The 23,243-nt window shown below is 45.0% G+C and overlaps 1 protein-coding gene across 6 annotated transcripts in view; it reads left to right on the top strand.

The window, feature by feature from the left end:
- The window catches only part of NTRK2 (neurotrophic receptor tyrosine kinase 2), a 528,847-nt gene that overhangs the window by 179,808 nt on the left and 325,796 nt on the right, over positions 1 to 23,243 (top strand). For 4 of the 6 annotated variants that reach the window (XM_086961298.1, XM_086961301.1, XM_086961297.1 and 1 more), the window contains 2 exons: positions 700 to 1,002; positions 20,722 to 20,754. In XM_086961298.1, coding sequence (XP_086817424.1) covers positions 700 to 1,002; positions 20,722 to 20,754 — 336 coding nt within the window. The remainder of the gene's footprint in view (positions 1 to 699; positions 1,003 to 20,721; positions 20,755 to 23,243) is intronic. The other 2 variants (XM_086961302.1, XM_086961300.1) reach the window with 1 other exon arrangement.

Genomic DNA, 23,243 nt, shown 5'->3' with positions numbered 1-23,243 from the left:
GCTTTATACATCTGTCCCTTAATGTTTTAAAGACTGCCTGCTAGCTTCAAAAGAATAGTGTTTTTGTTTACACTTTTCCTAACACAAAATTACGTTATTTTGTAAAATACCTTAGTGAGGAAAGAACCTCAGTAGTCAAGATTATTTGCTATGCAAAAGAGGAAGTCACCTACTAAAGGTGCCATGTTAGATAAACCATTTGTTTGTCCGACCTCTCTAAAAACTTGCCTTTGAAGTTGGATGTGAATCGAGGCAGTACGTTTGCATCATCTCCTTTCCATCCATTGACACACAGCGGGTCTAAATAGGTGCTCGGCCATTTCGCTAAATGGAAAAGTTGCTCTATTCCAACTTAGATGCACAACTTGTGATGACCTTCCGGAGGCCCATTAGGACCGGTGTCATGTCAATAGAGAGGAAGGCACAGATGCTCAGGGGAGAGGATAGTGGCAATTCCCTGCCCATTTCATAGGTAAGAATCCCAATATCAGAAACACCAGAATCCAAGAAATTGAGGATATGTTGTGGAGAGGAATGGAGTGGATTGAGTTATTCAATTAAATTTCCTTTACAAAATGTTAAATACTAATACTGTGATTGTTTCTCTCTATTTCTTAAGTCGAAAGCAGGATATTGCTTCTTTATTCTAGACAGCATTGAGAATATCTGACCTTTTTTTGTTGTTGTTGTTAAATGTAGTTCCGCCAATGATCACGTTCCTGGACATCCCAGCGCTGGACCACCATTGGTGCATTCCTTTCAGCGTCCGAGGGAATCCAACACCGACACTACAGTGGTTCTATGAAGGCGAGCTTCTGAATTACACTCAGTTCATCTGGAGTAAAATCCATGAGACCAGTAATAAGAGTGAACACCATGGCTGCCTTCAGCTGGACAGCCCCACCCACATTAATAATGGTCTGTACACGCTGCGCGCACAGAACGACTATGGGGCTGACGAGCGGCAAATTCACGCAGAGTTCATGAAGGATCCTGATCCGGGTGAGTGTTCCTCGAAAGTCCTCTGCATGGCACCATGGGACGGGTTGGCAATTGTGGTGATCACAAGTGGGCTTGTTGCTGGCAAATGAGCATTTTAACAATACTATGAGAAAGCGATCAGTTGGATCTTAATGGAACAAAGAGGAAAGGGAAGAGTGTTTTTTCCACATAAGTACGCCTAGTCAGGAGGTACCCTTCCGTGCTCTGGGTTCTCACTTATGTGATTGACATTGCATTTGTATGGGAACAAGCAAACATCCCCAGTCCCAGGAAGTTCCTTCCACTCACTCCCCTGTTTGGTATAAATATCTCTGTTGCATTCTCCAGATGCAAATTTGAAGATGTCAAATTTAAAATAACCTTTGAAAAAATACTGAACGGGTGCATTCGCACACACGGTCATTTTGCAATTTCACCGGTGATTTTGTTTTTGAAGTTAAAGAGTAAAATGACGTAATGGGGAGTGCCGTGAGTGCATTTATGTAAGACATGTCAATCATTGCAACCTGGAGTCAAAGATTGCAGGATATGTTGCACCTCCTGAATACCAGCAGTAACATTTTCCACTTAAAAGTGCCATCTTACAAGTACATTTTGGTTAAAGCTGTATGTTGTGCACAGACGAGGCACAGAAACTTTGGCAAAAGTACTGCCGGCTCCCCTGGACCCTTGCACACAACCATGGCTCACGGTTGGATCAATTCTTCTGGACAGTGTTGTAGGTGAATCTGTAAACTAAGCCTGGCACAATGACATGCTACACATGAAAATAGCAGTTTGGTAAAATTAGGAATAAGAACAGAATTGGTAAATTTTTGATGGTCACGAGTGGAACCATCAGAGCAGTTTGCGGGGTAGGCACACTCACAAAGATTTAGGGGATGCATCGAACTCCACTATCAAGGCGGGCACTCAAGGATGGGGCACAGTGGGTGTCGTGACGGAGAGGTTGGGATCGGACAGTGTGGGCGACTGACAGTAGGGCACTAGGACCCTGTGGGTCCTCAGGCAGAGTGACCAGGTCACCGGACACCAGATCCGGTGACGAGACAGGAAGGGGACAGACAATGACCAGGACAGAGACGTGGACGGACGTGGGGACGAGCAGCTGCATGATGTAAGAATAAATAAATGTTGAACTAACCTGCGTCCCTTGTGTGATGTACACCCTGCGCACAACATGGACACGACAACTGGCGACGAAGGGGTCAAGAATCGACGCGTGGTCACCGAGGAATGGTCGAATGAAGATGCCAGGAGCCCACCCTGGACTTGCATCGTCACGGAAAGTGCAGAGAAATTGAAGGGGTGAGGTGCAGCGACGCGAGAGAACACCGCGATCGCTGACAGGAAAGGTCCGACTGAGCCCGGTAAGCGCAGAGATCGTGACCAGGAGCCCACCCTGATTGACGACCAAGAAGAAGGATTTCAGGCACCACAACGAAGAAAATTTGTCCCAAGGAGGAAAACAAGCGTCCGATGAAGAAAACAGCTCCGGTAAGGAATCGGCAGTGAAACGCGCTCGTTTTTTCAAAGGAGGGCGAACTCTCGCGAGAATGAGAGCGGCCATCTTGGGGCCAGGAAATTGAGCCAATAGGAGAAGAGAACAGCGCGGCGGCCATTTTGAAGTAAGGCAAGAGCGAGATTGGCTCCGAAATCGCGCGAGATTTCGGCAGCCATTTTAGAATCAGGCACAAAGGACCAATAGGAGCGGTCTGAGCAGCGGCGGCCATTTTAAAGTCAGGCAAAACGAGGAAACAGCATAGAAAGTGAAAAAAGAAACACAAAGTGCCGATAAGAGCACATGAGAGTGAAATAAACAAAGGGAAGTGCAAGGAAAAGAACACAAGAGAATTAAATAAGCACAGGAAAATGCAAGAAAAAAAAAAAAAAATAGAAGAGGATAACTTAATAAGAAAAGTGCCACAAAGAGCATAATAAATGAGAGAATGACAAAGTGCCGATAAGAGCATAGTGAAAAAGACAATCATTAAGGACAAACAAAAAGAGGATAACTTAAGAAAAGTGCCGCAAAGAGCACAGGCAATGCGATTGTGACCGCGAAACTGCGCGAAAACGGCGGCGGCCATTTTGGATGAGGAAAGAAGGACAAAAACAATGGAGTGGCCATTTTAAGGCCAAATTAACGTCGGAAAGGAAGGAAATGAAAAGGAAATAAAGACAAACTAAGGAGACAAAATAAGGACAAAAAAAAAAAAAAAAAAAAAAAAAGTAGAAAAGAAGAAAGAAGATAAAGAGAAAAGAAGAAAATAAAGAGGAAGAAAGAAGATAAAGAGACAAGAAGAAAATAAAGAGAAAAGAAGAAGAAAAGAAGAAAGAAGATAAAGAGATAAGAAGAAAATATAGAGAAAAGAAGAAAAAAGATAAAGAGAAAAGAAGAAAATAAAGAGGAAGAAAAGATAAAAGAGATAAGAAGAAAATAAAGAGAAAAGAAGAAGAAAAGAAGAAAGAAGATAAAGAGATAAGAAGAAAATATAGAGAAAAGAGAAAAGAGAAAGAGAAAGGAAGAGAGAAAAGAAGATAAAGAGAAAGGACAAAAGGAAAGCAGAAAAGAAGAATAAAAGAAGGAAGAATAAAGACAAAAGAAAACAAAAGGAAAGACATAAATATAAGAATAAGTCGCAGGAAGGATGCAAATATAAGAAAATAAGGAAATAAAGAAGAAGAAGACTAGGAAAGCCCAGAAGAGGCCGAATAAGAAAAGAAAAATAGGACAAATAAGAAAGAAGTAAAAATAAAGGAAAAGCCAGAGATAAGGCCAAATAGAGGAAAAGACAGAAAAGAGAAATAACAAAGAAAAGAGGGACAAAGATCACCAAAGAAACAGAAAAGAGAAAAGGAGAACATAGAAGAAAAGAAAACAAAAGGAAAGACACAAAGACAAAGGAAATAAAATGGGTAAAAAGGAGCAACGTGACAAGACTTTGGCGCAGGAGAAACAGCAACAAAAGGAAAGGACAAAGACATACAATGAGCAGAGCGGACAGGCGCCACCAAAGAAGATCAAGGCAAGAGACACTGCACGGCCAGGACCAAAGGTGGTGAGACAGAAAGAAACAATATCGATATTCAGACAACCGGTTCTCCAAAGATTCACTGGCGGTGACGAAAGTGAAAGGATTGATGATAATGGCTGTCTCCGACCGACAACAAACAACAAGGAAAAGATAGCGTGTCAAGGAGCTAAAGGCGGATGAAGAAGAAATGGCAGCGGCAACTGTAGCCACATGGAAGGAGGAAGATAGAGGACAAGGAAGCGATGGAGACACTAGATCACGAAGGACATTCAGTAAATAGCAGAGACTTATTGAAGAGATGTAGAGTGACAAGTACTCTCTCTCTCTCTCTTTTTCTCTCTCTCTCTCTCTCTCTCTCTCGTTCTTTCACCTCCATCAATATAACTGTGAATGAGGACTATGATAAATGTGTCACAAACATTTGTTTGCAACAAAGGGGGAGATGTCGTGACGGAGAGGTTGGGATCGGACAGTGTGGGCGACTGACAGTAGGGCACTAGGACCCTGTGGGTCCTCAGGCAGAGTGACCAGGTCACCGGACACCAGATCCGGTGACGAGACAGGAAGGGGACAGACAATGACCAGGACAGAGACGTGGACGGACGTGGGGACGAGCAGCTGCATGATGTAAGAATAAATAAATGTTGAACTAACCTGCGTCCCTTGTGTGATGTACACCCTGCGCACAACATGGACACGACAGTGGGGCTAAGGCTTACTTTGTGACTTGCAGTGTATACTGTGCAATATTATCCTTTAGATGGTTTGGGTGATCATTTAGAGACCATGCTTGAGATTGGTAGTGGTTGAGGGCTAGTGACTGACGAATATTTTGCAAAGGGACATTGTAAGGCTACAATAAATGTGACAAGCTGCAATCTGGCACTATTGCTAGTGATTTGAAATTTGGAATGTGATGGAGTAAGGTTTATTTTAAAGTGGTGCCTGGTGAGGGAGCAAAGCTTTAAAGGTCGACTCATAATATCGCCGGCTAAACAAGATTCACTTACTCTCTATCAGTGAACGGATTTTGTTTATACTCCTTTACCTAGCACTCAGATACCTTGTTACACTACTTATGAAAAAAGCAACAACTCCCCTCCAGGCTATTCGAGTGAAAATCCGTAAAGTCACCACCATACAGTCAGGGCCGGACTGGGAATGCAAACCGAAGCCCTGCAAATGAAGTCTGACGGGCCGCGCAGGGGGCGGCTGGGTTTTGGAGGGGGTTGTGCTGGTAGGAAGCACTGCTGGTACTTTTGGTACAGGGGCTGATATTGCAGCACTGCCTCAAAACTGGCCTCCTGTACCAAAAACGGCCCGCACCGTTCTCAAACTGCCCCCACCCTTCTGGTCCACCGGGGAAATGCCTGGTGCCCGCTACTGCCTGTCCGGCCCTGCATGCAGTCAAAACTTGTGGGCAGAGGAGTTGGAGTCCACATGTTTGGTCTCCTCCCAAAATCATATCTATAGTTTACAATGATTTTGAATAAACTGTGCACACTGGTAAACATGAATGGAATAAGAATAAATGCTAACAGAGAAAATCAATGGGGTTGTTCGCACCCCACCATCCACTGGAGTTCACTTTGAGCCAAACCTCCAGCATAAGGTTTGGGTTTTGCCCAGCAGACTGATAATTAGGGTTTTGTTTGCACTTCAAGCTATTCATAGAGGAGACACATGCTTCTCTGTCCAAGTCCCATAACTCCGGAGCCAGTTCTCCTTACACGAGCCTCATGCTCCCATCCTCCTGCAAATCCCTTAAAGAAACTTCTGCAACCAACCCTTGCAGCTATCAATTCTGATTCCAAGTAGTCTCTTGGTCCTAGAGGCATTATGGTTTGTATTGTGTGCTCTACAAATAGCCTGACAAAACATAACATAACGGCCTTTGATACATAAATTGTGTGGTTAGTGCACGTGATGCAATGTTAGGACTTTGATCAAAGTGCACCCCTTTTAGTGTCTGTTATGCTTGCTGGCCTTACAGAATGAATGGTGACTGCTTTATTATGCAGCACTCAAACAAGATGCACCACTGGCTCATTAAACCAGGTGCGTACACACCACACATGAACATGGGGACATTGCATAGGTAGGTGCGTGAAAAGCACTTCCTCCAGGATATTTTCCATGAATCCCATCTTTCTGTGGCGGCGCAGAAAATAGACCAGTGTAGGGATGACCTATAAGTCAATGTTCGCATTCCCTGCCACCACATGGCTCTGTTGACTGTAGCATGCAACTCAAGGGCATCGTATCTGCTGCTGCGTCAAAGTTCTAATGACTGCGTCGTGCAACTCAAGTTTCCCAGATCTTCTGCCACCCACTCATTGCCTCACATCTGCTGCTGCATAGCTGCAGTATGCAACTCAAGGTTCTCAGCTCTACTGTTCACCACACGCTTCCATTGGCTGCAGCATGCTACATGCTACTCAAGGCCGTTGCATCTGCCGCTGCATCAAAGTTTTAAGGATTGCAGTGTGCAGCAGAAGATTCTCAGTTCAGTTGCTGCCACTATGGTCTATTGGCTTCAGTATTCATCTCAGAGCCTGTCTGTCTCCATCAGTCTTCTCGTGACTGCTGTATGCATCACAAAGTTCGGATTTCCAGTACTGCCCACAAAAAAGTTCTCAAGGTTTTGGCATATGAACCCAGCCTCTAATGTCTGTAGTATGCCTTCTGATGCCTTCAGGGTTCTAAAGACTTTTAGACATTTTTATACCCTTAAAGGTTTCTACTTTTGCTGTTGGCCGCAGGGTTCTAAACACTATTCTGAAACTCACAGCTCTTGCTTCCACAATGGCCCTGGTTTCTAAGTGATGGAGCCGGCAATTTAAGGCATTAACTACAGCTGCTGCCCCCACTGTTCTAGTGACTATGGCATGCCAATTAAGACTCTTGCTTCCGCTGACGGCCCTTGGGTTATACAAACTGTGGCATTCAATTTAATATTTTCACCGCCATGACTTCCCCACATTCTAATGACGGTGCTATGCCATTTAAGGTTCTCGCTTCTTCTGCACCCACAGGGTTCTAAAGCCTGGCAGGCAACTCAACGTGTTTGCTTCTGTCGCTGCCCCAGCTGCTGATGACGACTGTGGCATGCAGTTTAATGCTCGCAATTCTGCCACTCCCAAAAGGGATCTCAAGGCAGTTCTGCAACTCAGGTCTGTTGCATCTGCCATCGCCCTGTTTCTGACGACTGGGGCGTCTGTTTTACGATTTTTTCTTCCACTGCTGCCACCAGAGTTGTAAAGGCTCTGGCTTGCTGCTCAAGGTTCTAGTTAACACGACTGGGCCCCACTGTCGTATGCATTTTAAGGCTGGCTGTTCCGCGTCTTCTCCAGGGTTCTCGAGACCATGATAAGCAATTCTAGGTTCTTGCTTGCTCCTCTGAACGGGGCTGCTAATGACTGTGGTATGCTTTTTACGACTGTCTGTTTCTGTTCCGCTTCTTCTCCTGGGTTCTCAAGACCATGGTAAGCAATTCTAGGTTCTTGCTTACTCCTCTGAAAGGGGCTGCTAATGACTGTGGTTTGTGATTGAAGACTCTGACTGTTGGTGCTGGTTCTAAAGACTGGTATAAACCAAGGCTCCGCTTCAGCCACCGCCTCCAGGGCCCTAGGTCTGTACATGATCTAACGGTACTCCTTACAAACACACGCTTCCTGGTACTAAACTGCGCAGGGATCAAGCAGCACTTAACAGTCAATTGCCAGTCCCTGGAAGGAGGGGACGGGAGCGGGGCGGGCTGGCAGCAAGCGAGATTAGGAGCGTGAAGCTGAGAAACAGATGTGCTCTCTGTCAAGCCGTTTGTCTTCATTTGGGATGAGGAATGATCCTGAGCAGATATTTATAGAGCAGCCTGAGAGCGGAGTGCTGGTCTGTCTGTCACAGATTTCCTCATTCAGCGCTAATCAAATGTTGTTTTATTGCTGAGATAGGGATGCCCTGTCGATCCAGTCTCGCGCTACGCTTGGCGTTCCTAGATACATCCTGTGAAACGCAGTTGCGTCGTATTCTTGGGATGAAACGACTGTTTGCGGCATAAAAAACTCATGCCTTGCGCTATTCAGTTCTGAACATACAGCTGTTCTCTCCAGAGGGCGGTAGGTCAGTTTCAAATGCCAAAAAGCAGTCATACCAAGGGTTAGTAGGACCGGTCATCACACACTGCCTGCTACCAAGCACAGACCTGTAAGGTTGGCTTTTTCAACCTAGAACCAATTATGTATGTGTCATCATCACCAAACCAGGCACTGAGGTCACAGATGTTACCGTCTGAGCTTTCCACTTTGCTCGTTGGGTGTTTGGGGCGTGACAGAGCCTCTAGGAGTTGTCGTGGTCGCCTAGCACTCCTGGACTATACATGTCTGCAAACAGAGGGGCAGATTTATGTTGGACTTGCGCCACGTTTGCGTCACGCAACGGCAGCGTAAACATATTGCATCCCTGCAACCTATTTACAACGTGACGCATCTAGGCAGATGTGTCACGTTATAAAGCCCTGCGCCACATGTGGGCGTTCCGGGGCAGGTGCGCGTCGCAAAAGTGGCTGAGTGAAATCTACAAGATTTCACTCAGTCACTTTTGGGCCCTTGCTGCGTCAAAACCCTGCGCCTGCTTGAAGCAGGCGTAAGGCTTGACGCAGCATTGGACAGATAGGGTACCCCCGAGCCTTGCTGGAGCTACGTCGCGCTTGCGACGCAACTCCAGCAATGCGTCACCTTTACGGCACAGATGCGTCACGCATCTGTGCCGTTTTAGCCCGATGGTGCGCCGCATTGTAAATGCGGCGCACCATGGGTGGCGGAGCTGCGGCGCACAATAACTGGCGCATCCCTGGGGATGCGCCAGTTATTGTAAATCTGCCCCACAGCGCTTCGGGCTGCATAAAAGGGCTGTAGCTCATCAAACACAGAGTAGGACATCTGATTTCTGCTTTTTAGATTTTGGCTACAGGTGGCTTTAGTTGTCTTTTCTCAAGGCCTTTGTCTCCGGGACATTACATATTCTTAGCGCACGCATTGGGCCAGCCTTTTGCTCATTATTGGATAGGTGTGGTGTCTATCTCGTTTCCTTGGCTCTCGTGCTTTTAAATGGCCAGGCACTCGCTGGTACTGAGTACCTGTACTTCTTTAATTTGAATAGGAGAGTATCTGCACTTCTCAATACTTCTACAATGCACTTAAAGGGGAGTGCCAGAACGTCTCAGGAGCACATAGGTACTCTAAATTGTGAGTACCTGCACTTTTATATTTTCCTTTAAAGCATTGCCTGTGATGCTTTGGCTTTCCTCCTTATTCTTGTGTTTGAGAAGCCTTTCGTAATCACAATGCTCTAATTGGATGATGTATCTTTCCACTGCTCTCCCATACTGCCTCTTTTCCTGCTCATCCCCTCTACCCAAGACATAGAAGTCTCTCTTGTTCCTACCAGTCCTCTTTTTTTTTTAATGTATTTGCTTTTTTAGGCCACCATATATATTGTTACACATTTTAGGGGTTTAAAAAGTCCACTTGCGTGAATGTTTCGTTGCTTTCAATGGCTGGAAAAAGGAGCCTCGTTTTACCATCACTTATAAGCTAGAAACAGCGTGTTCTTTGCCGACTTCACCAGTTGGCTCACAGGCTGCTTCTCAAAGAAAAATCAAAATGCAGCGCATCAGCCTTAGCATTATTTAGCAGCAGAACTCGTGTGCGCTTCTTTCTTTGTTAGGACTTGTGCCATTTGCAGGCATCACACTGGCGAGATGTGTGTGTGTGTAGGGGGGGAGGGTGTCTATGCAGGACCGGACAGGCCTTTTATTCCCCAGTGGGCGGGATGCCTTGCAGTCTGGCTTTAAAAGCCCAGAGCTGCTCCTGGGGCCTTTGTCACGATCCACAGGTCCGCCAGGCTAATTGTTGCAGGTACCAGGAGGCTTGAAGAGAGAGAGAAAGGGAGGGAGGGAAGGAGGGAGAAGCCGCGCCGGACTGGGAACAGCAACCAACCCTGGCAGGTTGCTTCTCCACTGGCCCTGGTAACATGAGGGGAGGGGGTTGTTGGCCGCTAAGCACTTAAAGAGGTCCGATTTTGCCCTCAAAACCGTCCCTCACCCCTTCGGCCCACCGGTGAAATGCCCGGTGCCCGCTAAGGCCAGTCCAGGCCCTGGGGAGAAGCTGGACAAAAAGCCATCAGAGAGAGGAGAAAGGGCGAAAGAGAGACAGAGAGACAGAGAGGATGGATGGATAGAAAGAGAGAGATAGCGCAAGGAGATGAGCGAAGCGGAGCTAGTTGGAACCTTTTTGCCTGCTTTTGGTTCCAGAGTCCCGCCATTGGTGTATCTGTTGTACACGACGCCCCCCCCCCCCATCAAATTCCCCTCTGTCTACAAATAACATTCCATCCACTGTTCAGCAGAAAATCATAAAACAATCTTATGACATGGTTAAACAAGTATTCATTCATTTCCATCGCGGGATAGGATTTGTGGAGGTCATAGCATAACAAAAGCCAACGTGCAATGTTCCAGTGAAACTACGACAACACAGGAGGGTTGTGCATATCTTACTAGGTGTTCTCGTGCTACATTCGTGAGTTTTTAGAAGAACCCCGCCTTGTTTCTAGAGTCCTCTGAATTTGATAAAGCATCCTATGAAAAAGGTGTTATGCATTGCAGAGTGAAATGTATATGCATTTTATAGATTATATTTCAACCGAAAGCAAGTGTTTTCTGTCTTGGGGTCTGAAGGTATATTTTATATTTTTCTGCAGGATGAGTGGCTCGGGCTTTTGTGTGAACTGTGTTTAGGGGCACCGCATCTGGATCTGTATTATGTAATTGGTGCACTGTCCCTTTTTGCGCCAGGGTGCGCCTGTTTTAAGTACATCTTATTACAATCAATGTTCTGCTCCCACGGCAGCCGCGAACCCGTGCCTGCCCTGGGGGCACAAGAGGCAGCAGATTAGGGAAAGACAGACCAGCTGCTTGAAGCACTATGCACCCAGCGCCTGTCTGCACTTTAAAGGGCGGCCTGCACTTTGCAGGCCGGTGCAATGCCTGACTGCACCCGTCTGCAGGAGGATGTCTGGGGCGTCCATAGGACCCTCGTTCCCCCTTCCAAAGGGCTACCTCTGGAGGGGCACACTGCACAATGCACACCATCTTTGTGGCATACTGATTCTGCGCCTCCTGAAGGCCTCTGCTCCCGCATCCATAATACTGTGCCTCCGCAGAGACAAAGAAGCTGATTCACAGAACTAACTTAAGACAAAATCCTAAAAACTTACTACTTTTGGTATTCACAGAAGTTAGGATTTTGTCTTAAGACAGACTTAAGACAGAATCCTAACTTAAGTCTGTCTTAAGTCTGTTTTAGGACAAAATCCTAACTTCTGTGAATACCAAAAGTAGTACGTTTAGGATTTTGTCTTAAGTTAGTTCTGCGAATCGGGCCCAAGTCTTCATTTTCATGGGGGCACCCCCCTTGAAAATGAGAGACTAAAGTAGCACTGGTGCTGTATGTATGCCGGCACTATCTATATTGCAGAAGAGGCATACAAGCCTCTGCAGCCCCTTTGTATCACTACAGTGCTTTGGGGGGACAGTGAACAGGCGCACATGCACTTTGTGTCCCAGGTCACTGCACATAATGCAGCTCCTGGATGGGGGGATTTCAAAAGTGTGCTAAACTGAACTGTGTTTAATGTTATCCAACACACATAACCACCATGGCACTCTGAACTATCAATATTCCGCAGATACCAAGTGTCATCTTGGTGCTATAATACTTGATACAGAATGGTACCCATTTTAATCTACCTGTTGAAGATAAAAGGCTGATGGAATTACCTGTGCCCTGCCAGCTGCACACAGATCTCTCCAGTGATCTGTTCATTAGATAACGACTGTGTGATACACCTGCCTAGTAAGCGAAAGTGACGTAGCACACTGCAGAATATCAGTGAAATCTCAAAGAGCATTGTTTTTTAGACTAAAAATGAAAACAATTAAAATATTGATGTTTCGATAAATCAACTGACTTGAAATGTAGTTCTCCATACAACACTACTGCCATTACTAAGCACATTTAGTAACTGAGACCATATTACAATCAGTTTCATAGGGACGCATTGGGCATATGTGTACCCGTGATCTGTAACCCTCGGGGCACTGTAGTATTACAGAAGGAACCGCAGACTATTGTGTGGCATCTTCTTTGATACAGCTAGCGCCTGTACACATATAGTACTGAGCTGTCTTAATGGGGTGTTGCCTTATTTGCATGGACGCTCAGCTCCTGCAGATGAGAGAAACATTTAGCATTTGCGCTTGCATCAAATTATGAATACAATCACAAATGCAAAGACATCATGAGGTGGTGCACCGACTGTGCACCATAGAGAGGTGGTGTAAAGCCAGTGTGCTACTCGAGGGTGCCTTGTGAAAGGAAGGAAAGGGAGTCCCATCAACCCCTGTAGACAATCACCCTGCAGGTGGGCCCAGCCACTCACTGCACCCACCTGAAGGGGGATCTCTAGCCTCCTGTTGAAGTGTGGGCCTACTGAACTCAGGCCTGTTGCAAGTCCTCAGATCCTATAAAGGAAGCCCATTACCCATAACAGGGCGCATTATCCCTGTATGCGCCTCGTGCACCTTCTTAAAGGTGAACTATGAAACAGACAAGGACATTACAACCTAGTTTAATACGGGGGCCGTAGTATATAAAGTGCCCTAGGAGCCCAACTCGCGTGTACATCTGCTTTCTGCCTTTTATGAAGCACTTTGGTATGAGTGAACAGGCTGCAGATGCTTGCTCTCCCCTTCGGATTGCACCGATCACAAGAGGGTGTTCCTTCATTTGCCTTGGTTTGTTGCCCCATTCCTGTACCTATAAGTGTACAGTGCCATTTTTGTGGCTAGCAATACTTGTTTATACTCTGTAATTACTGATTTAAATTTTTCTCTTTCGTCGCTCTAATTGGTCTTGGACCATTGGTTCTCTAACCATTGTAGTTTGGTTTTGGCAGCCACTAACTCTGGAGAGAACCATGGCACAGGCTTCTCTGTGTTCGTAAAATGGTGACTAATAGGTTAGACCTGTTCCCTGAGTGCCTTATTAAGGCAATTAATAAATGCTGGGATAAAGTTCTAATCAGATTTAGGCATTTCAAATGCCTAATCCTGTAAAGTTATTGCAATCCATTCTTTGGTTCGTAGGGTGACAGCATGGAGGTTGTGCAAGTATAATGTGTCCCGCATCTTATGGACCACACTCATAGTTGTACTATCTTCTTGAATTCTCCATGACATTTCTGCCCAAGATCGGGTGAAACAATCTGGATACCACCCTGTTCAATCTATGGTTGGGGTGTGATTGTAATTTGTGTTGTAATGTACATCATACGTCATTCGCTATAGTCGGCAATGTAGTAATATGTGAGTTCGAATTGGGCCACAGTCTGGTTGGGTGGATTAAGAGCCATTCCCGGGGCTGACGGGTTGCTGGGCCCTAAGTTTTATGCATTTTCTTTAGTTGAGGCGGTTGCCTCCATGGGGGGATGGGGCAGTGGGACCTAAGGGTTGCCCAAGTTGGGATCAGCCATCATAGTTTGGACTCAGAGCCTGTGGGTGGGGAGAGTTACTTGTTGCTATGGGCCAAGAGTTTGAATGTGGGATCAAGGGAAACTGACTTTATGGTGGTACTTATGCATATGTAACAACAAATAATAGCGGTGGGTCAAGACGAAGAAAAAGGGGAATGACTGACTCTGCAACTGACAGATTGAGGTGTTTATTAAAGTTTCTTGCCTCCTGTCTATCTAATTTTAATAACACTTTTTTGTTTATTATCACACTTTTTTCACATGCACTGCTTAACAGTAATCTCCTGTCGCCCCAACTATCTATCTACACATCACTGGGTTGCATTTGAGTCTACCTACAAAAAACAACTATCGTAGACTATCTTCCTTCGTGGTATGGAGGAACCCATATGATGAAAAGGGTGGCACAGGTCGAATACTGATGGGTATTTTCTTCAAACCTGAAAGAAGTACCCCTGGTAATCATAGTCTTGTCAGTTCATATCACATGATTTGAGAGCACAATCTGTCAGTTGCAGAGTCAATCATTCCCCTTTTTCTTCTTCTTGACCCACCGCTATTATTTGTTGTTACTGTATTCCTGGGGGTTATAGCAGTGTGTGGTCGATAAATATTCCCTTGGACCCTCCAATCCCTGTTTTGTTTATGCACTTATGCATATGTGCCACGGTGCGTGTTTCAACTAGATATGGCTACAGAATGGAAATGTATGACCTAGTATGTTCAGGGACTAGGCCAGCCTAGCAAACAACAAAGTCTTTACTCTTACCTCCATCGGTATGGAGTTTCTGTGGCCTTCCTTCGAGAGACACATACATGGGGAACATGATTCAAACATCTATAACGTAGGTAGTGGGGTTAAATCTTTTCAACATCATATTCAAGCTATGCTAGAGGAGCTTTGACCTGGATAGCGCCTTGTGGTCCCTTTATGGCGTAAGGGGTGATGTTTGTTTGGTGAACGTGTATGCTCCCAATGTTGATGATTATGAATCTTTTGTCTTTTGGAACAGTTCTGAGTGCGGCCACAGACCACGTGGGCCCAGAAATAATTCTGGTTGGGAATCTCAATTGTGTACTAAATGGTGCAATGGATTGTCTCCCCTCCCGACACCAAACCCACAATGACGAGTGCTCTTCGAGAATTGATGAGGGGACTGGGACTGCAGAATATATGGAGACACGCTACCCATAGATTAGGACTTACTCCTGCTTTGTTCCGGCTATTGGACGTATTGACTATTGTCTAGTATTGGGTGCCTTGCTGCCATGTGTGGAAAGTGTTTCTTATATGGGGCACTATCCATCTGATAATTCACTGGTCGTAGTATTGTTTCGAGTACATAGAGAGACACCCAGCGTGCGGGTATGGAGGATGAGGGCACATGCGTTGTTGGGCTTGGTGTTTGCGGGTGCGGTAGCGGAAGTCCTTGATCATTATTTTACTAAAAAGCTGGGGTAGCGCGACCATCGGAGATTTGGAATGGGACACAAGGAAAGAGGTACTACTCTGTGAATGCACGAAAGTCACGTATGGTGTCAAACAACAACTTACTAGGTCTTTCGATGGGCTTCAGCAGCAACTGGGTGTCCTGGAACGAGGGGTGGTTGAGTGGCCTCTTTATATGTAAGTCCGTTTTTATATAGCGCAACTACTCACCCTTACAGGTCTTAAGGCGCTGGGGGCCGTTGTGGAAATTAAGTGAGCTATTGCCCAGAGGCACACGGTGCTGAGCATCGAACCGTGACCCCTGTGCTCCGAAGTCAGCTGCCCTGGCCGCTGCATCACACCTCCCCCACCTGTTTGATTTCCTGAATGAAAGGAGTGCAAGCGGGAGCTATTGGAAACCAGGGACAGGTTAGGCAAATGTGTCCATTCCAATTTCAGACAGCATCTCCACGTGGAAGGGGCTAGTAGAATGCTTGTCATTCTTATCTACGGCAAGACCCATCACTCGCCCATAGTAGGGATACAGGACTCACAGGGACATATGAGGAACTCACAGCAGGGCGTCTCAGAGGTATTTGCGACACATTTGCAGGAGGTGTACAGGGTGCCACACTAGACAGTAACAAGCAGGTGAGAACCACTTACTTAGCGGCTATTCGAATGGCCTCCCTGTACCTAGAGGAAAGGGACGGGTAGACACGCCCAGTGCTAGGGAAGCACTCATGGCTGCAATAAGAGACTTGAAGACAGCCAAGGCCCCTGGGGGGACAGCCTGCCAGCAGAAGTTTTTCAAAGCAGAGCTGGGGAAATGGCTGACCAGCTGATAAAGGTATACAATGAAGCATATGGTATGAGGATACTCCCTGCCTCCATGAGGAATGCACTCATAGTCATGCTCCCCAAGCCTGACAGAGATGGCACAGAGGTGAAGTCCTACCACCCCTTATCAATGGTCAATGTAGATGTACAAATACTTAGTATTGGCTACTAAACTGCTGGAGTACATGCCCCAGCTGATCGCCGAAGATCAGTGCAGGTTTAACCCTCGCAGGAACAACCTTTGGAATTTGAGGAGACTGCCCCTGGTGATGCATTCCCCAATTTTAGAGGATGGCCGGTGCGCACTGGTACTGCTACGTATTGAACAAGCTTTTGATTCCCTGTCATGGGAGTTTCTGTGGGAGGTGCATTGCAAGAGTGGCGTTGGGGGGACCTATATTACATGGGTCCAATTAATATACTGCACCCCTCGATATGGGTGAGTGTCGGGGCCGGTGTTGAGATGATTCACTCTGAATCGGGGGACATGACAGGGGTGCCCATTATCACCCCTACTCTTTGCCCTGGTAATGGAGCCACTGGCTTGACGGTTATGGACCAGGTTGCAGGGATGGAGGACAAAGATTGGGGAGACCACACACTAGGTCTCCTTATGCGACAATTATGTTTTGCTGTACTTATGCAGCCCCGTGAACTCGGTTCTATTATGTTGGCGGTTCCTGGCCGAATTTGCAGACTTAACTGGAATATTGTGTAAATCGCACTGAATTAAAACCATTTCCATTAGGGCTGCTGGCAGGTTTACCAGGGCAAGGTTTACCTCCAACTAGAACTTCCATCGGAGACAGAGGCAGTGAGATATCTGGGAATCAGAGTCACGCGTGAAGTCCGGGAGTTTGAAACTGTAAACATGGGAAGAGTGATAGATAGATTGAATTCCTCAATCAAATTCTGGAACTCGCTTCACCTTTCCTTGATGCGGAAGCTGGCATTACTGATGATGATAATGCTCCCTTGTTGTCTGTATATTTTCTAAGGGACGCCCTTCAAAATCCCCAGGAGATACTTTGCAGACCTACAAAGGTTGATAGTGGAAATACTATGGGCTAATGGGAGGAAAAGGGTTAGCTTGACCACTTTGAAGTGCCCATGGAGTAGGCGTGGTCTTGAGTTACCCTGCCTGGAACTTTACTATCTTGCTGCGCAATTGCAGCATGCGGTCCACTGGTTGGATGAACTGGAGAGTTGAGAATACAGGTTACTGTAAGGTACCTGCAATGGAGTTCCATTGCACAAGTTATTGTTGATGGGGACGAGAGCCGCCATGCCCTATGCAGTCAGACAGGTGTGTGGGGCTTGGGAGCGAGCAGTCAGGATAGTGCTGAGGAGGGCTCCCTTTGCACAGACTCCATAGACACACTTCAGCTTCGATCAGGACAATTCCTTCAGTTTGTTAAAATCGCAGCAACTGATTTCCCATACACTGGATACACTGTTGGCCATGGCGGGTGGAAGGAGACTGATTTCCCATACTTTCCGGGCACTGATGGAGGATGCTCCCCTGATTGAGCTCTCAATACAGTACAAATGTCAGGAGATTTTAGAGACATCCCTCTCCCCAAAAGACTGGGAGGGTAAACATGAAGGGGTAAAGTCCATGTCTATGAATGTGCGGTTTAAACTACTGCAATATAATGTGATACATCAAGTTTATCTCACACCTAAGAGGCTCTATGCAATGTACCCAGAGCGTTCCCCTAGGTGCCGCCGTTGCAAGGAAGTGAATGTGGGCTTCATACATATGTATTGAGGGTGTTCAGCCTTGGATGAATATTGAAGGGTGGTTCTCGCTGCACTGGAACTGCCAGGGAATGGAATATTCCTAGGGAGGTGGGTTTCTTTTTACTGGGGTTTATACCCACTAACAAAAAGAAAAAAACTAAGGAGAACATTTCTCATCCTGGGCCTAGTGCTGGAGAAACGCATGATCGCTATATGATGGCTCTTGCAGATTGTGCTTAAATTAACAGACTGGCTGAGAGACATGATGGAGGAAAGACACATGTGCAAAACACGCAGACACAATAAACTGGTTGCCGAATTCCTGGCCTGGGCGGCAATACTCTGTGAGCTATTGGCCCACCCCATGGGTCTCCACCGTAGATCCATGAAAGGCTGAGAATGCCGAAATGGCATGGTAACAAAAGAGATGATGCAAAGACGTATAGCCTATGTTAAGTAAACGCTATCAGCTAATATTTTTTTTCGCAACTACCCATGGACACCGACATTAATGCACTGTACTTGTCAAATGTGTTATGATTATGGGGTGTTATGTGTTGTTTCTCCTTGAAATACTGTGACTTTCACCACTATGTCAGCATTGTTACTGTGATTATGAAAATGGCAATAAAAAACAACACATTAACCCTTTCCTTGCTGCCGTCGGCCATTGGCTGACGGCAGCACTACCTCCCCAGTGCTGCCGTCGGCCAATGGCCGACGCGGCCCCGCCCGTGCACGAAAACGCCCGCACCGCGGTGGAATTACCGCCGCGGTTCACGGGTTCAAAAATTATTTTTTTGGGTTGTTTTATGCCATTGATGTGTCATTTTGATCTGAAATATATTTGGTTTCGATGACTCTAAGATTGGTAAGGAGAAATGGATAAATGAGTGATCGGACCAAGTACAGGGAAGAAATAGCAGCTCTGCGACTTTGGCCCATAAGCTAGTAGACATCCCTTTTTGTGCTTGGGTTTAGGAATATACCACTGACATAATTTCAAGTTTGGCTGGGATTGACAAATGATGTACATGGAACTCAGCCAATTTTAGCCTTTGAATTCAGGTGAACAAGATGAGGCTAGTTACCTTCACTCAGCAGGCCAACGAGAATATGACAAACATCTGCATGTCACTACCACAAAGAGGGGAATTATCCTTTAAGCAGTTTATCAGATGACAAGAACTCCTGAAACATATCTGGACTCCATTGATATCAGCAGAATTCTTTAGATATTCTTGGTTTATGGTAGATTTCTGAACAGGTTGTGGCAGTTTGAGGCAGTGTTTATAGTATTTTAAAAAAACATCATTGTTTAGCCTACTATTGAAAATTTGCAGTAGGACCAGGTATGAATGATGGAGACTGCAAGCTTGATATTTACAAGTACAATTTGCCTATACGATTGATTCACACTGTCCTCTAATGATTACAGTTTATACAGCTGCAGCAGAATCCTGGTGTTTAAACCTGCCCTCCAGGCTCTTCCCCAAACACATTTGCATTCAGGTCAAATAAAGTACATATATGGCACCTGGCTGGAGTAGCATCAAAGGTTATTTATGCATAATGCTAGCCTCCAATCTTGAAATGAAATAACACCAAATTTGGCTGAAAGCTACATCTTGGTGCAGAAAGCATGCTTTTTGTGAGTTGGTGTAAATCTGTTCAGTAGTTTTTGAGAAATTAAGGCTCAAAATATATGTATATATAGAGATGAGAATCCACCAAAGATCCAACAGAACTCAAGATAAGATCTGAGTGGCTGCCACCACATCAATAGCCATTTTTGGACTTGGGGACTCAGTCCCCAGCCTGTAAATAGTATTTAAAAAGCAGATAGGGGCATGGATGGTGGGGATACCCTACCCCCTAAGCCTGGTGGAGGAGATTCCTTGGGGCCAAAGACTATATAAAAAAAGTATATTTTTTTTGGGGGGGGGGGGGCATGCAGGCCTATTCTCAAGACTCTAGAAGGCTCTGAAAAATCCATCCCCCGGGGCTGATACATTAATTATGGAGAGATGGGCATGCAGCCCACAGCCTCTGTAAGGCCTCTGGCACCCATCCATTGGGGCTGACTAATTTGTTAGGTGGAGGGAAGCATGTCGCCCCCCCTCTCCCAGCCCTGTAAAGCCCCAGGAACCCAAACTCCCAGGGCCAAAGTAATTGTTTGCCTTAGAGAGGCCCCCGAGGCACCATCCCCTGGGACTAGCAGCTTTTAATTTGGGGGGTCCACCCCCTACTTAGCTATGTACTGACTTTGGTGACCCCATTCACAGGGGCCCATCAAATCAGTGTACTGAGGATACTATCCCCTAGGACGCTGCTGTTCCCTGCCCAGAAGAGTGTAAGCAGGGAACACAAAATGAATTGCTGGGCAAAATGTCTGCCGGGTGGAAGCAAGGCAGCCCAGGATAGATAGATAGATAGATAGATAGATAGATAGATAGATAGATAGATAGATAGATAGATAGATAGATAGATAGATAGATAGATAGATAGATAGATAGATAGATAGATAGATAGATAGATAGATAGATAGATAGATAGATAGATAGATAGATAGTTAGATAGATAGATCCGAACGCCATCTTTGCTATATGCTTTGAACAACTGCGTTCATAGTGGTTATCTTAAGATCGTGGGGCATATTTCACCTCAGTCATCAACGATAACTGGGTGGCGAAAGCATTTGAAGTGTTAAAGGCGATACCTGGACCTCACCAGACACTCACTGAAGGCCATTCAATATCAATGAAGTCAAAATCAAATTTAAATAGCAGCAGATGTGCACCTGCCTCATATTGTTCTGTGTGATTAATTATGTGCCCCTTTTTCGTATTCTTGAGTATTTGTGCTTGTTTAAAGGGAACGGGAATGATCAACAACTATCCTTTTCCCTGTGTTTTGTTTTTGGTTTGCTGTTTTTTCACTCTAACGTAGCCTGCGCACAAATGGGATAGAGATGTAACTTTCTGGTTTTTTCAACTTTCAAAACCTATCTGTATTGCAAGTGGTAGCTATTAATTTCATGCCACATTTACCGATTCTTACATTTTGTTTTCTATTCAGGTAAAGAAGGATTTACCGACCCTGCCTTTTATGGTATACATTCCAATATTTTTTTTCAAATTGAAAAAAGGCATGATTAAATGATCTAACATAGTTTGAAAAAGTTGCTGAAAAATGAGTGGCTACACTCAGTTGAATTCTGGTGATTTTTTAAACTCTAACAAAATATGACCTTATGTCACAGCAGCACTTGTATCCGTGCTTTATTATAAAATACACTTGTTAAAGGTGATAGACTAACATTCACCACCGAATATGCGTTATGACTCACATAGAACGAGCGAGAAATGGCAGACACATCTTTCTGTCCCCTAGCCCAATTGTGGGCCTTTTGACTGAGTGTGGCTATTCAGCTTTCGGCATGTCTTAAATCTCAATTCGTCATGGTCCAGGTGGCTTATTGTTTCTCTTTCTATCTATATAGTGATAACCCCAAAAGAATCCAGATGTCTTTGACCTTCCTGTAGTCTCTTTGATGCATAACAAGCCGCATATTCCAATTGGGCATAGTGATTGCTGGGCTAAACTTACCCAATCACACTATTCATATGTGATGTTGTTCTATCTAATGTACAAAATATGAGGAAAGCCAAAATTGAGAAATAAAACTAAGGAAAAAATAAATTAAGTTCTTACATTTGCCAATGTTGCAAGTCACTAGCCCACCTGTTCCACTGAATGCTTTGTGTTGCTGATTCTTTTAAGGTTGGTGGGTGCACTTTGAGTTATTATTTGCTTGACTCTGTACTGGCCGATAATCACTTGCATGCCCAGGTACTCTAGTTTAATATTGTGTTAGTCAGTGCTATGATGTCACCTGCGTACTCCTACCTTCTGATTTCATCGTTTCCATACCCATCGTCTCATCTCTTGCATGACAGTGTTGTTATCTCAACGCTTGCATGTTCTGATGTCACTGTTTACATATGCTTGCGTTCTGATGTCACCAATTTGCTTATGCATGTGTTCTGTTGTCATCACTTGTCTGACCATGTGCATCTATGTAATTGCTTGCATTTCCATGTACCTCGACTTTATCACTTACATGCCAACATGATTTGATCTCATCACCCGCATAATCATAGGGCCTTACGGCAGCACTTAGATACACCGATTATTAAATGTTATCACATGCTTGGTCATCACATTTGAGTCAACAGTCAGAATTACCATGCACTCCAATGTTCGTGCATGCATAACCATTTGCTCTTAAGTCATCGCTTGGCGAGACGGGTGTTCGGAAGAATCATTCATTTGTTGAGGCACGCTGTTGTGTCACTTAAGTGCTCATGTTCTCTGATGCAACTCTTGCACTTCCCAGAATTCATTGGTATATAACATGCATGCCCATTGGCTCCGCCGCCATCACTTGCACGTCCCTGCTTCTGATGCCATCAAGCGCATGGTCATGCATGCACCTATAAAGCCTTGCACTGCTATGACGTCAACGCTTATCAACTCCTAAGTATGCTGCAAGTGACGTTTTTCCAATGAATGCGTCAATAAATAATGTATCCTACTGACTAACATACTCGTAGCATTACATGTCAATGTTTAATCATTTTGAACAAAATACTTCTTGCAGTGTCCATTTGTAGAGTGGTTCACTTGTTTAATGTGGCCATGAGGTGGAGAGAAGAACAGTTCTTCTTACCCATTCCAACCTCACTCACAATTACAAACAATATGCACTCTAGAATATCATTTTGTATGATGAAGACTGTGTGCGGTTTGAGACATATTGTGGCATCATTTACACGATAGCCCCTTTAATTCAGTAGTAATGTGGGGATTAAATACATAATGGTCACTCATTTAACTTTATTCCATAGGACCCCATAATTGTCACCCTCACTTCAGAGTCATCTTGTCAAAATATACCACACCAATTCCACAAGCGTGGATTCCGAATTGCTAGCTAATACTGGACAACTGTAATAATGAATCATGTCAAATAAAACATTTCAGGAAACGCACTCGTCACGTAATTACATATGCGATGATAAAATGTTGGATATATGGCAAATTCCAGAGTAGAAACTTATGAATGAATTCGTAAAAAACACAGAAAACACGCCCGATGGAATGACTGGGATCTGTGTCTATGTGCTATTTGGTTGTGCAAATTTGTACGATTTGCTGAAATACTCTGGCAGGTGACAGTCATTTTCTTCATCCCTGACTGAAAGAGTTTGTTCACTGACAGTCTATGCCTCTAAAATGCATGTGAGGATTAGTGGTGATGGGTTGAAGGGTGTAATGTGTGTAGAGAGAGCTAAAGTCAACTTGCTGCCTGCAGGGTAGAATTCGTAGCTGTATTATTTTGTTGATACCTACTGCAAATACCAAGGCAAATAAACACCAGCTTTTGCTTCAAGACTCTTGACAGTAGTATCTTTGTCTATATACAGGAACAGGAAATGTGTATAAAATACCATTAGGAGGGCTAATCAAGAGTAAGAACTTAGGGCCACATGCATCAACAATGCCATTTGCGATTCCTTATTAGCGAAAAATAAGGA

This window comes from Lissotriton vulgaris, chromosome 3_1, assembly GCF_964263255.1.
Source record: "Lissotriton vulgaris chromosome 3_1, aLisVul1.2, whole genome shotgun sequence".
Classification (NCBI taxonomy): Eukaryota; Metazoa; Chordata; class Amphibia; order Caudata; family Salamandridae; genus Lissotriton; species Lissotriton vulgaris.
Note: the sequence above shows the minus strand (reverse complement) of the source record. Positions and strands in the feature narration are given on the sequence as shown.